We start from the raw sequence: 14,660 nt of genomic DNA, 5'->3' as shown, positions 1-14,660 counted from the left end.
AGGGACGGGGTATTATTCGTCTCTGTTTCTGGTGCAGAAACCCAATGGTTCTCATCGCCCTATTCTCAACTAGAAGTCTCTGAACAAATTCCTCAGAGTTCCCAAGTTCAGGATGGAAACGTTACGTTCCATCATTCTGGCGAGACCGCCGAGATCGCTGGAATGTGACCCTCCGCCCAAGTCAGGATACGAGACACCTCCGACATCACTGCCTGACTGCGAGTTCCGCCTTGGTGGTTGATTGCCGAACGTCCGGAGACAACACCAGCACCTGAGAGCGGATCCGGTGAGGTAACCCGTTCCATTCTGATAGAATCAGCCCCTGCAGGGGCCGGGAATGGAACTGGGCAAATTCCACCATGTCGAATGTCGACACCATGGACCCCAGAACTCTGTGGAATCAGGGAGGACTTTTTCCAATTTATCAACCACCCGTGTGCTTGCAGGCAAGCGATCGTCAGGTGGAGATGTTGAAGCAGTACCTCCGGGGAGCTCGCCAGCAACAGGAGGTCGGTGCAGTCCGACAACGCCACCACGGTGGCGTATATCAACCACCAAGGCGGAACTCGCAGTCAGGCAGCGATGTCGGAGGTGTCTCGTATCCTGACTTGGGCGGAGGGTCACATTCCAGCGATCTCGGCGGTCTTCATCCCCGGAGTCCTCAATTGGGAGGCGGACTTCCTCAGCCGTCACGACGTGCATCCCGGGGAATGGTCGCTTCACCCAGAGGTGTTTCAGCTACTCGTGGACAGGTGGGGACTGCCGGAGCTGGACTTGATGGCCTCCCGTCACAATCACAAGTTGCCCGTTTACGGGTCAAGGACAAGAGACGCAGGCGCAAGTCTGGTGGACGCGCTGTCGGTGAAATGGACGTTTCATCTGGCGTATGTTTCCTCCGATATCCCTGCTTCCTCGGGTTCTGCGGAAATTCAAGCAGGACGGCGGCATGCTCATGCTGGTAGCTCCAGCGTGGCCCAGACGTCCTTGGTACTCCGATCTCAGGAGCCTCTCCATCGACGCTCCGTACCTTCTTCCTCAGCGTCGGGACCTGTTGTCTCAGGGGCCCTGCCTTTACCCGGATCTGGGTCGGCTGTCTTTGACGGCGTGGCTCTTGAGACAGCCGTCTTGAGGTCTCGGGGCTTCTCCAGTTCGGTTATTGGTACCATGCTCAGGGCACGCAAGCCTGCTTCAGCACGGATTTATCACAGAGTGTGGCACACTTACTTTCAGTGGTGTGAGTCCAGACATTATGATCCTCAGGTGTTCCGAGTTTCTAGGATCTTGGAATTTCTTCAGTCAGGATTGGATCTCGGCTTACGCCTTGCATCTCTGAAGGTTCATGTGTCCGCCTTGTCTGTGTGGTTTCAACGGCGGATTGCAATACTACCAGACGTTCACACCTTTTTCCAAGGTGTTCTCAGGATCCAGCCTCCCTTTGTGCCTCCTGTGGCTCCTTGGGACTTGGCGGTGGTGCTACGGGTCCTGCAGGGTCCTCCGTTTGAGCCTATTGAGGCGGTGGAGCTCAAGTGGCTGACATTTAAGACGGTTTTTCTCCTGGCAATTGCTTCGGCCAGGAGGGTGTCTGAATTGGGGGCGCTTTCCTGTCGCCCTCCTTTCCTGATTTTTCACCAGGACAGAGCGGTGCTCCGCACTCGTCCTGAGTTTTTGCCCAAAGTGGTCTCGAAGTTCCACATTAATCAGGAACTTGTTGTGCCAGCTTTTCAGTCCCCTGATCTTTCAGCTGGTGAGACTTCCTTAGATGTGGTCCGGGCGCTTAGAATTTATGTAGACCGGACGGCTTCGGTTAGGAAGTCTGATTCCTTGTTTATCCTCTTTGGTTTTCACAAGAGGGGTTGGCCTGCCAACAAACAAACGTTAGCCCGTTGGCTTCGTTCCGTTATTTGTGAGGCTTATGCACAGGAGGGCTTACCTGTGCCAGCCTCTGTTAAGGCTCATTCCACTCGTTCTGTGGGTCCCTCTTGGGCTGCTAGACGTGGCGCTTCTGCTGTTCAGCTGTGTAAGGCGGCCACTTGGTCTTCAATTCAAACGTTTTTGAGGTTCTATGCGTTTGACACCTTCGCCTCTCAGGATGCATCCTTTGGGCGCCGGGTACTCCTTTCAGCACAGGAGCGTCCCCGCCCTTAGTTGTACTGCTTTGGGACATCCCCAAGGTCAACCCTGTGGACCCCCTATGGACCCTGAAGTAGAAAACAAGAGATATGGTAAGAACTTACCTTTGTCATCTCTGTTTCAACGAAGTCCATAGGGTCCACAGGGCGCCCGCCCTGACGCACCTGGCTTCAAATGGGCTGTGTTGCTGGTCACCGGTTTTCCGTCTCCCATTTCTGTGAGTATGGTTTCTTGTGTGTTCCAGTCTTCCTTCTCTCTGTTTAGTCTCCTCCTCCGGCCTTGGCTGCTTACCAACTGAGGTGCTGTGGCCGGGGCGGGGTATAGAGGAGGACGGACCCAAGTGCATCCTGGGAGCAGCTAAAGCTTTAACTGCGTGGTGCCCATGGATCCAGATCCAGCTATACCCCAAGGTCAACCCTGTGGACCCTATGGACTTCGTAGAAACAGAGATAACAAAGGTAAGTTCTTACCATATCTCTTGTTTTTGACCTTTAAGCACGCCTGTGAACGGATCTCCACTCCCCGTTTTCAAGCACCTTCCCCTGTTACCACCCACATACGCCTTATTCTGTCACTCAAAATAGCAGGCACTCGCTATATTGCGTACAAATGATTTTCGGCCGCACTGACTGGTTCGCGCATGCGTACTAAAAACCGTACGCATGCGCAGATGTGCGAACATCGCTCGGAACGAGCGTACTGCCGCTAGCGAGTGGCTCTGAATGAGGGCCTAAGTTTCTTACTTGAAAAGTTTCTTTCCTGTTAGCCATTTCCTCTGAGTGTCAGAGTTGACGCATTTATCAAGTAGATCACCATATCTAATGTTTCATGTAAAGAGGGTAGTACTCTGTACTAATCCAAGGGGTCAATCCAATTAGCCGTGATGAACCCGCAAAAGCCGCACTTTAAGTCAGCCTGAACTCAGGTAACGGTTTTATCTCAATCAAGACAGTCATTCTGGCTTTGGTACCGGAACATTCCCCAGACAGTGATCAGTCTTTCCATCTTCTTGATGTGGTGAGAGCATTGCATATTTATGTGGGTAGGAGCTTGTCTATATGGATGACAGACTCTTTCCTGATATTATATCAAACTCAAAAAGAGGTTGGTTAGTTTCTAAGACCTCATTTGAAGGATGGATTAAGTCTATGATCCAACAATCATACACTTTAGAAAAAGTTCTGATTCCTGATCATATCAGGTCGTTGAGGGTTTCTTGGGTGGTACACCATGGTGCCTTGGTGGGACAGCTATGCCGGGCTGCTGAGCATTCCGTCCCTTAGGGGCAGCTTTGGAACCTCCAAATGTACAGTTGTGTCCCCCATATGGTTTTATGAGAAAATAGAAGTTTTGGACTTGCCGTAAAATCTGTTTCTCGGACTCCATTTGGGTGACACTGCAAACCCTCCTTAGTTGGGGGGGTATTATAAATATATATATATATATACACACACACACACACACACACACACACACACACACATATATATATATATTACAGTAAATGTAATATTAAGCTACAGAAGTGAAAAGGTATGACTTGACATTTACCTTACTTGATGTCTCTTTCCTAAGTTGATCTTCTAAGGACGTTTTCAGTTCTTGAATATTATGAAGTTCTTGCATTCTTTCTTGCAAAGTGGACTCTAGCTGCATTGCCAAAAACAACTGCAATTATACTGTTTGGAATGCTGCCATGTCAAGGTCATTAAGCAGAACAAAAAGTGACTTTCTAACTTAGAAATGATAGAAAATAATAAAGAAGGTAATCATACATTAAAAATATATAGACAGCTACACATTGTAAAGTGAAAGGACAACAATCAGAAAATGAAGCATGTTGTGGGAGTCAATTATGTCATGGATCACGTTATATTAGGCAACATTTAACCCTTTGTGTTTATTAAGTGTATTTATTTTAATGACCAGCATGGTGACCTGTGAATGACCTTTGATGTGCACTGTCCATCTGCAGGGTTAATTATTTGTATGAGAAGATGTCATGTGAGGGGATGGCTCACAGATGTACAAGGCATCCGGAAAGTATGCACAATGCTTCACTTTTTCCACATTTTGTTATGTTACAGCCTTATTCCAAAATGGAATAAATTCATTTTTGTCCTCAAAATTCTACACACAATACCCCATAATGACAACGTGTAAAAAGTTTTTTTGCAAATTTAATATATATATAAAAAAACCACATGTACATAAGTATTCACAGCCTTTGCCATGAAGCTCAAAATTTAGCTCAGGTACATCCTGTTTCCACTGATCATCCTTGAGATGTTCCTACAACTTAATTGGAGTCCACCTGTGTTAAAATCAGTTTATTGGACATGATTTTGAAAGGCATACACCTGTCTATGTAAGGTCCCACACTTGACAGTGCATGTCAGAGCACAAACCAAGCATGAAGTCCAAGGAATTGTCTGTAGATCTCCGAGACAGGATTGTCTCGAGGCACAAATCTGGGGAAGGGTACAGAAAATATCTGCTGCTTTGAAGGTCCCAATGAGCACAGTGGCCTCCATCAGCCGTAAATGGAAGAAGTTCGACACAACCAGGACTCTTCCTAGAGTTGGCTGGCCGTCTAAACTGAGCGATCAGGGGAGAAGGGCCCTAGTCAGGGAGGTGACCAAGAACCCGATGGTCACTCTGTCAGAGCTACAGCATTTCTCTGAGGAGAGAGAACTTTCCAGAAGGACAACCATCTCTGCAGCAATCCACCAATCAGGCCTATATGGTAGAGTGGCCAGACGGAAGCCACTCCTTAGTAAAAAGCACATGACAACCCGTCTGGAGTTTGCCAAAATGCACCTGAAGGACTCTCAGACCATGAGAAACAAAATTCTCTGGTCCGATGACACAAAAATTGAACTCTTTGGCGTGAATGCCAGGCGTTATGTTTGGAGGAAACCAGGCACCACTCATCACCATGCTAATACCATCCCTACAGTGAAGCATGCTGGTGGCCGCATCATGCTGTGGGGATGTTTTTCAGCAGCAGGAACTAGGAGACTAATCAGGATAGAGGGAAAGATGAATGCAGCAATATACAGAGACATCCTGGATGAAAACCTGCTCCAGAGCGCTCTTGACATCAGACTTGGGCGACGGTTCATCTTTCAGCAGGACAACGACCTTAAGCATACAGGCAAGATATCAAAGGAGTGGCTTCAGGACAACTCTGTGAATGTCCTTGAGTGACCCAGCCAGAGCCCAGACTTGAATACAATTGAACATCTCTGGAGAGATCTGAAAATGGCTGTGCACCGACGCTTCCCATCCAACCTGATGGAGCTTGAGAGGTGCTGCAAAGAGGAATGGGCGAAACTGCCCAAAGATAGGTGTACCAAGCTTGTGGCATCATATCCAAAAAGACTTGAGGCTGTAATTGCTGACAAAGGTGCATCGACAAAGTATTGAGCAAAGGTTGTGAATACTTATGTACATGTGATTTCTTAGTTTTTTTTTTAATTAAATTTGCAAAACTCTCTCAAAAAAAACTTTTCACGTGAAGCGCTGTGAATACTTTCCGGATGCACTGTACAGCCCATGATCCAATAGACAGATAATGGTAAAAGTATGGAACCTTATGCATTGAAGGCTTGCCCTTCTCTTTAACATAAGGTTGGCCTGGGGAGTGTCACTCCTATATACCGGAGTAGCAGCATGTTCTGTACAAAGTGCCATAAACCTAATTAGCATCTGCACAAGTCCGTGAGCCAGCAGAAGGGAGGCAATGAATTGTGGTTTATTAAATAAAGATTTGGCAAGTTTTTTTTTTTTTATTTAACATTGAAAGCTGTTCATTACAGACTTGAATTATATATCTGAAATAACTTATTATTATGTCCTTAGCACAAACTTTAACCTTTTCAGCAGCAGGCTCCAATGTTATGATGAGAGTTGTACTCTAACTAAACAGGCAGTCAGTGACTGGCAGTCATAGCTACTTGTTTAGTAAAGTGCACTGTGTGCATTAGTTGAGTCAAACACAGAGGCAGGTGTGGTATAAGAGATGGACAGTAATTAGTTAGACAATGTCTAGATAAACACCAGTCAATACCTAACTAACAGTCAATAGTTAGGGAAAAAAGTTAGAAACGAACAAAAGTCAGACAGGTACAAAAGTTAGACAGGTACAAAAGTTAGACAGGTACAAAAGTTAGACAGGTACAAAAGTTAGACAGGTACAAAAGTTAGACAGGTACAAAAGTTAGACAGGTACAAAAGTTAGACAGGTACAAAAGTTAGACAGGTACAAAAGTTAGACAGGTACAAAAGTTAGACAGGTACAAAAGGTCGACAGGTACAAAAGGTCGACAGGTACAAAAGGTCGACAGGTACAAAAGGTCGACAGGTACAAAAGGTCGACAGGTACAAAAGGTCGACAGGTACAAAAGGTCGACAATTTTTGTTGTAGTTGTTTTTTAGCCCTCATCTTCACCATAACCCTAACCCTCCCCTTGGTGCCTAGCCCTAACCCTCCCTCCTGGTGCCTAACCCTAACTGTGGGGGTAAGTGCCTAACCCTAACCCTCCAGTAAGTGCCTACCCCTAAACATAACCCTAAAAAAAATAATACATTTGCCGACCATTTTTGTGGCGATCTTTTTCATGTCGAACTTTTGACCCTGTCGATGTTTTGTACCTGTCGAACTTATTACATGTCTAACTTTGGGGTGTCTGACTTTTGTCTGTGTCAAACTTTTATCCTTGTCTAACTATTAACTGTCTAACATCTGGTGTCTATCTAAACATTGTCTAACTAATTACTGTCTATCTATAGTCCGGAACTCCACAGAGGCAGGATAAATGATCTCACAGTAATACAAATGTAGTCTCAGCCTTTTAACCTGCATCTTATCCCATTAGGACACTATGCTAAGTATGAGAAATTAGTTTTATCTGTTTGTCATGGCATGCTTGGCATATTTTTAATTAAAATTGAATGATAGTTGGCCTCAGTGGTGGATTTTACCTAAGGGCTGCGGGACTGCAGCTCCCCCAGTAAAATCCACTGCCCGCAGATACTGCCTAGGCTAGCAGCAGTGTTAGTGACTTCACATTGGAAGCTCTCCTTGCTGATCACAGCCAGACAGGCAGTGCCAGGGGGAGGTGTTTTCTCCCCCTGGGAGTGCCAGTCCTGGCAGCAACAGCAGAGAGAGTGCTTCCCATGGGAATCCACTCCCCTGCTATAGCAAAAGCCCTATCTGGCTCTTAGGGGCTGCAGCTAATGTAGCCCCTAAAAGCCAGCCTGTCCGCTAGCCTAGCAGAAGCTCTGGGTTTAAGCCTCGTCCCCTGATTTAGGCCACACCCCCTGGGGGGGTGCCATACTTAAGCCCCGACTTCATGTGACATCACCTGTCAATCATCGGGATGGATAGGGAGGCGAAGGATGATGTGCACTGCAGACCAACCGGCCAGACAGGTAAGGAGCCGCTGCTGGCTGTCCTTTAAAGTCATCTCTATTACAGGTTGAGTCTCAAAAATCCAAAATGCTTGGGACCAGGGGTATTTTGGATATCGGAATATTCTATATTTTGGAATATTTGCATAACATTATCAAATATCTTGGGAAAGGGACCCAAATCTAAACAAAGAATGCATTTATGTTTCATATACATCTGCATGTAATTTTGTACAATATTTGCAATCATTTTGTGGCTCAAACAAAATTTGTGTACAAACATGAAATTCATTTGTGTTTCATATACACTTTATACACTCAGCCTGCAGGTAATTGTATACAATATTTTCAATAATTGTGTGCCTTAAATAAAGTTTGTATACTTTGAATCATCAAAAAACAAAAAGGTTTCACTATCTCAGTCATGCTAAAAAATAAAAATAAAGATGGTCATTTTGATACTCTTTAATACATACCTGCTCTTTCTCTGTTTTTATCCTGTCCAGCTCAACCTTTAAACTTGATAATGATGCTATAAAGGTAAAAATACAACCAATATAAGTATTGCTGGACAATCCTTAGTTTAAACACAATGAACACTGCATGAAACACAAAAAATACTACGCAAAATGAATGAATCAATCCTAGTCATGGTCACAAACTGATATTGCCATCTTACAGAGTTAGTAAGGATGAAATTACACCACTGTGATAAACACCACTCCATCGTGGTTAAGCTTTCACAATTTATTATTGCAGTTGTCCTAAATTCAACAGGTTAGTTTTTGGGCATGTTGGAAAATGATCACTACAGTCTTCCGAGCAGCGATCCTGTTGAGCTGAGTGGCAGGATGGAACCCAATGAGCATCAACCTTAACTCTGTACACACTACTCTGTAGAAACACACACACACACACACACACACACTAGAGAATAGAGAAAGCCAAATATCTGTTTAAGAAGAAAAGCTTTTTTCACTTGAATATCAGAGTAAATTGGGAAAGGATGTAATGCATGTACCTGGGTGCGTTAGGGAAAGTAGGGCCCTGGCTTTTTAAAAATATATTCCTACTAGTATTTCCCCTCTCTTCTTTAACAACTTCCCATTTCCCTCCCCCATGTCCCCATATTCCTCTTCTCTCTCCCTATTATGCAGCAGGGTTTTTTTCCTTCTCTCTCTCCTGGGACCGGTCCTCTCTGTCCTGGCACTTTGGCCCTTCACCTCTCTCCTGCCATCCTTCCGCTCTGCCCAGACCCGTAGTCCCCTCTCTTCTCTCTCCCGTATGACCCCTCCTCTCTGCCTTAACACTTTGTCCCCTTTCCACTCACCTGTTATCCCTCCTTCTCTCTGCCCTGGCACCTTGTTCCCTCTCCTCTCTTTGCCTTGGCACCTTGTTCCCTCTCTTCTCGCTAGTGATCCCTTCTCTCTGCCCTGGCACCTTGTTCCCTCTCCTCTCGCCTGTGTTCCATTCTCTCTGCACTGGCACTTTGTCCCCTCTTCTATGACCCCTCTTCTCTGCCTTGGCACCTTGTCCCCTCTCCACACTCTCTCATATGACTCCTCCTGTCTGTCCTGGCAGCGAACGCAGGTTCTGCTGCTATCCAACAACCTGTAAGTCCCTTTGCTACTTCCTGCCCAGAAGGGACTGATATGTAATGCAGAGAGAACCTGTTACATGCTCAGCACTGCATTTTTACATATACAGTATATATATATATATATATATATATATATATATAAAAAAGAAAATCCATGAAAGAGGGGCACTCTCCAATTTATGAATCAATGATTTATTTTTATTTAATTTCTTTTAATCTCCATCACCACCTGGTGTATTGACATGGATTGCAAATCTTGACTCACGTCAGGCAAACAAGCTAGACTTATATCAAGCCACACTTTAGTCAAACATATACAATGCTTCTGAATTCAGCATGTAATTGGGAAAATTGTTAATCATTTTGTCATGTCCATCGAATTCGGTCCCCTCTCAGACGTTCAAGACAAGCAGCTAACCGCCTCCATGCATAATCCCTTGTCAATTAGATTCTCCTCCACAAGATGTGTTTCGTTTGAGGAGCGAATATAATGGTGTGGCACCCCGAAAGATGAATTCATTAAAGGAAGAGTGCAGGAGCAAATGGACTAAATTTTTATAATATTATATATATCTATATATATCTATATATATATATCTATATATATATATATATATATATATATATATATATATATATATACACACACACACACACACAGTCAGGTCCATAAATATTGGGACATTTACAGAATTTTCAGATTTTAGCCTCTGTTCACCACCACAATGGTTTTGAAATGAAACAAACAAGATGTGCTTTAACTGCAGACTTTCAGATTTAATTTGAGGGTAATTACATCCAAATCGGGTGAACGGTGTAGGAATTACAACAGTTTCAATATGTGCCTCCCACTTTTTAAGGGACCAAAAGTAATGGGACTATCAACTCAAAAGCTATTTCATGGACAGGTGTGAGCTATTCCCTCGTTATTTCATTATCAATTAAGCAGGTAAAAGGTCTGGAGTTGATTCTAGGTATGACATTTGCATTTGGAATCAGTTGCTATCAACTCTCAATATGAGATCCAAAGAGCTGTCACTATCGGTGAAGCAAGCCATCATTAGGCTGAAAAATCAAAACAAACCCATCGGAGAGATAGCAAAAACATTAGGTGTGGCCAAATCAACTGTTTGGAACATTCTTAAAAAGAAAGAACGAACCGGAGAGCTCAGCAACACCAAAAGACCCGGAAGACCACGGAAAACAACTGTGGTGGATGACAAAATAATTATTTCCCTGGTGAAGAAAAACCCCTTCACAACAGTTGGCCAAATCAAGAACACTCTGCAGGAGGTAGATGTATATGTGTCAAAGTCAACAATCAAGAGAAGACTTCACAAGAGTGAATATAGAGGGTTCATCACAAGATGCAAACCATTGGTGAGCAACAAAAACAGGAAGACCAGATTAGAGTTTGCCAAACAACATCTAAAAAAGCCATTACAGTTCTGGAACAACATCCTATGGACAGATGAGACAAAGATCAACTTGTACCAGAGTGATGGGAAGAGAAGAGAAGGAAAGGAACTGCTTATGATCCAAAACATACCACCTCATCAGTGAAGCATGGTGGTGGTAGTGTCATGGCGTGGGCATGTATGGCTGCCAATGGAACTGGTTCCCTTGTATTTATTGATGATGTGACTGGTGACAAAAGCAGCAGAATGAATTCTGAAGTGTTTCGGGCAATATTATATGCTCATATTCAGTCAAATACTTCAGTACTCATTGGACGGCGCTTCACAGTGCAGATGGACAATGACCCAAAGCATACTGCAAAAGCAACCAAAGAGTTTTTTAAGGCTAAAAAGTGGAATGTTATGCAATGGCCAAGTCAATCCCCTGACCTGAATCCGATTGAGCATGCATTTCACTTGATGAAGACAAAATTTAAGGGAAAATGCCCCAAGAACAAGCAGGAACTGAAGACATTTGCAGTAGAGGCCTGGCAGAGCATCACCAGGGATGAAACCCAGTGGTCTGGTGATGTCTATGCGTTCCAGACTTCAGGCTGTAATTGCCTGCAAAGGATTTGCAACAAAGTATTAAAAAGTGAAAGTTAGATTTAGGATTGTTTAGTTTGTCCCATTACTTTTGGCCCCTTAAAAAGTGGGAGGCACATATAGAAACTGTTGTAATTCCTACACCGTTCACCTGATTTGGATGCAATTACCCTCAAATTAAATCTGAAAGTCTGCAGTTAAATCACATCTTGTTTGTTTCATTTCAAAGCCATTGTGGTGGTGAATAGAGGACAAAATATGAAAATTCTGTCAATGTCCCAATATTTATGGACCTCACTGTGTATATATATATATATATATATATGTATATATATATATATATATATATATATATATATATATATATATATATAGCACTCAGACACAGATGCAGAGAGACATATGCAGTCATCAACGTTTCAGTCTATCTTCAGAACACAGTTAAATAAAGGGAGACATTGATGACTGAATGTGTCTCCGCATCTGTGTCCGAGTGCCGCACCTTTGGAGTACACTATGGGGCATACTCAATTTGGAGCGAAAAGTCCGTTGCTGGATTTTTCGCCACCATCGGAGGTTTTCCCGTCGAAAAGGTATCGCGCTCATCCAAACTTATTCCCGTATTCAATTCCAAAACTGCGAAAACGGGACCCGGCGAAAACAAAATAGTCGAAAAGTCCTGTCATTTTTGGGGAAATCGGCCTGACACCCCCCCCAAAAGATGCTCTGACATGAGGGTTCACTATGAGTACCCCCGAATAGCCCTGCAAAAGAAATTAGGGTCTTTGATTGGTCTCAATAGGTGCTATTTAGCGTCTTTTGGACAGTAGTGAAGAATAGCATTTAGCTACATTTTTTGGGGGAAAATAAGTAGTGCCATCAAATTTGGGGTACCTCAAATTGGGTGAAAGCATATTTTAAAGTGACTGAAATGTGCCTTATGGAATGCACGCTCTGTTTGCAACAAACTAACATCCATCCATGACCTTTTTATCTCAACTAACCACAACTTTCTGTTGATAACAGAAACATGGCTCACACAATCAGACACTGCCTCCCCTCAGGGGCGCCGAGAGGGGGGGGGAGCGGGTACAGATTACCCGGGCCCAACACCGCCCCCCCCTCCCTCCCTCACAGCAGTCCAGCACACAGCGTGTGCTGAGCTGCAGTTGGAGACTGCTCGTGGAGACAGTCTCCTATGCCTGTGCGGGGGAGCGATCACACTGATCGCGCCCCCCCTGGCACTGATGGCGCCCCCCCCCCTGGCTCAGAGCGCCCCCCTCCCCGGCACTGCAAATCTTTTTTTTTTCTTTTCGGCAATGGGGCATGGCCACGCCTCCCGAGATTAGGCCACGCCCCCTATTACCGGGGCCCGCCTTGGCTCTTGGCGGCCCTGCCTCCCCTGCAGTACTTTCACACGGTGACCTACACTTCACACACACCTCCAGGCCTGGTAATTGAAAAGGAGGTGGGGTTGGAATATTACTGTCCCAATCTTTCACATACACCGTTCTCCCACAGGTACCATCACTTGAAGTACATTCTATCAGGATGTACACCCCTTTCTCTCTGCGAGTTGCTGCCATCTATCGCCTACCTAGGTCACCCCAACAATTTCTGGAACATTTTTCTGCCTGGCTCCCTCTTCCTATCGATATCTCCACCATCATCATGGGTGATTTCAATATCACTACTGACAGTCCACAACTCCTCATGATGCCTCCAAACTACTCTCTTTACCCTCCTCTCTCGGCCTCTCCTAATAGACTGACTCCTCTGCTCATCAGGATAGCTACTGTCTTGATCTTGTATTCACCAGACTATGCTCAGTTTCTGATTTTGCTAATGCTCCTTTCCCTCACTCAGATCACAGCCTCATCACCTGCATACTCTCCTCCATTATATCAACCTCAGTGTCATTGAAATCAACCAAGCCTCCTCAAACCAGCAGAAATATTAATGCTATTGTCAGCAACTATCCACCTCTCTACGACAACTATGCTCACCAATTTCTACATTCACTTCTCCTGAGACTGCTGCATCACACCTGAACCAGAATCTATAAAAAGCCCTTTATGAAGTAGCTCCAGCTACCAATCACACTCCACGTAGACGTCAACCGTGGCATTCTAAATTAATAAGGCACCTACAAAAACTGTGGTGTAAATCTCGTACTCCAAGTGACTTCCTCACGTATAAGACCACTCTTACCGTAATGCTCTGGACACTGCCAAACAAACAAATTTCCAATCTCTGCTCAAGCCTCTAACCCCAAGCGACTTTTTAATACATTTAAATCACTTCTTACCCCTCCCTCACCCAACCCACCTGCTACTATCCATGCACAAGATCTTGCTTCCTATTTCAAGGACAAGATTGATAAGATCCGAAATGAAATGGTATGCTCTTCCTCAGCTTGTGACCTACTCCATTCCCTACCTGAACACACTGGCACATTTCTCTTCATTTGACCCCACAAATGAAGATGAAGCACCTACACTCTTCTCATCCTCCTATACTACTACCTCTCCTCTTGATCCTATACCCTCACAAATCAGTAAAGCTCTGTCTCCTGTGCTCATCCCAACCTTAACTAAAATCTGTAATCTCTCTCAACTTGTATCTTTCCATCACTGTTCAAGCACACAGTGATTACTCCCATTATGAAAAAAACAAAATTCTGACCCTAACACTCTCTCAAATTACTGTCCCATCTCCCATGCCCCTCCAAGCTACTTGAAAGACTTGTCTACACCCACCTCACACACTTTCTAAACTCACACAATTTATTGGACCCACTTCAGACCGGCTTTCGTCCTCAACACTCCACAGAGAAAGCACTGACTAACGTAGTGAATGATCTGGTCACTGCCAAGGCTAAAGGCCGTTACTAAATTCTAATTCTTCTAGATCTCTCTGCTGCTTTTGACACTGTTGACTACTCTCTTCTCATACAAACACTACAATCTGTAGGTCAAAAGGACACAGCCCTTGTTTCTCATCCTACCTATCTAATTGCTCTTTCACTGTTAGTTTTTCTGATTCTGCCTCCTCTTCGCTATCAGTTGGAATACTGTAAAGCTCAGTCTTAGGTCCTCTGTTTTTCTCATTCTGTATCACCTCTCTTGGCAAACTAATCAGCTCTTTTGGATTTCAGTACGCGGATGATACTCAAATCTAACTATCCTCCCTAGATTTGTCACCACCAGTATCGGTCCGTGCCACTGAATATCTTTCTGTCGTTTCATCTTGGATGTCATTTCGCCACCTCAAACCTAATATTTCCAAACAGAATTATTTTTCCACCAGTCAATAGTAGTTACCAACCTGATCTCTCCATTACCGCTGATAACTCGACAAACCACCCTACCCTACAAGCTCGCTGCCTAGGTGTCCTTTGTTTCCCAAATCCAATCTGTCTCAAAATCCTGTTACATACATCTAAAAAATATATCCAAAATTGACCATATCATGCACAAGACACTGCAAAAACTCAAAACCATGCACTCATT

At 44.4% G+C, this 14,660-nt stretch overlaps 1 protein-coding gene across 1 annotated transcript in view; it reads right to left on the bottom strand.

Moving 5' to 3' along the window:
• RABEP1 (rabaptin, RAB GTPase binding effector protein 1) overlaps window positions 1–14,660 on the bottom strand; it is a 134,551-nt gene that overhangs the window by 16,887 nt on the left and 103,004 nt on the right. The window contains exons 15-16 of the mRNA XM_088456104.1: window positions 8,022–8,077; window positions 3,682–3,780 (exon numbers count right to left, since the gene is read on the bottom strand). Of these exons, the coding sequence (XP_088312230.1) occupies window positions 3,682–3,780; window positions 8,022–8,077 (155 nt within the window). The remainder of the gene's footprint in view (window positions 1–3,681; window positions 3,781–8,021; window positions 8,078–14,660) is intronic.

The sequence above is a fragment of the Taudactylus pleione genome, unplaced genomic scaffold (genome assembly GCF_031769625.1).
Source record: "Taudactylus pleione unplaced genomic scaffold, aTauple2 ptg000687l, whole genome shotgun sequence".
Taxonomy (NCBI): domain Eukaryota; kingdom Metazoa; phylum Chordata; class Amphibia; order Anura; family Myobatrachidae; genus Taudactylus; species Taudactylus pleione.
This window is presented reverse-complemented; position numbering and strand designations above follow the sequence as displayed.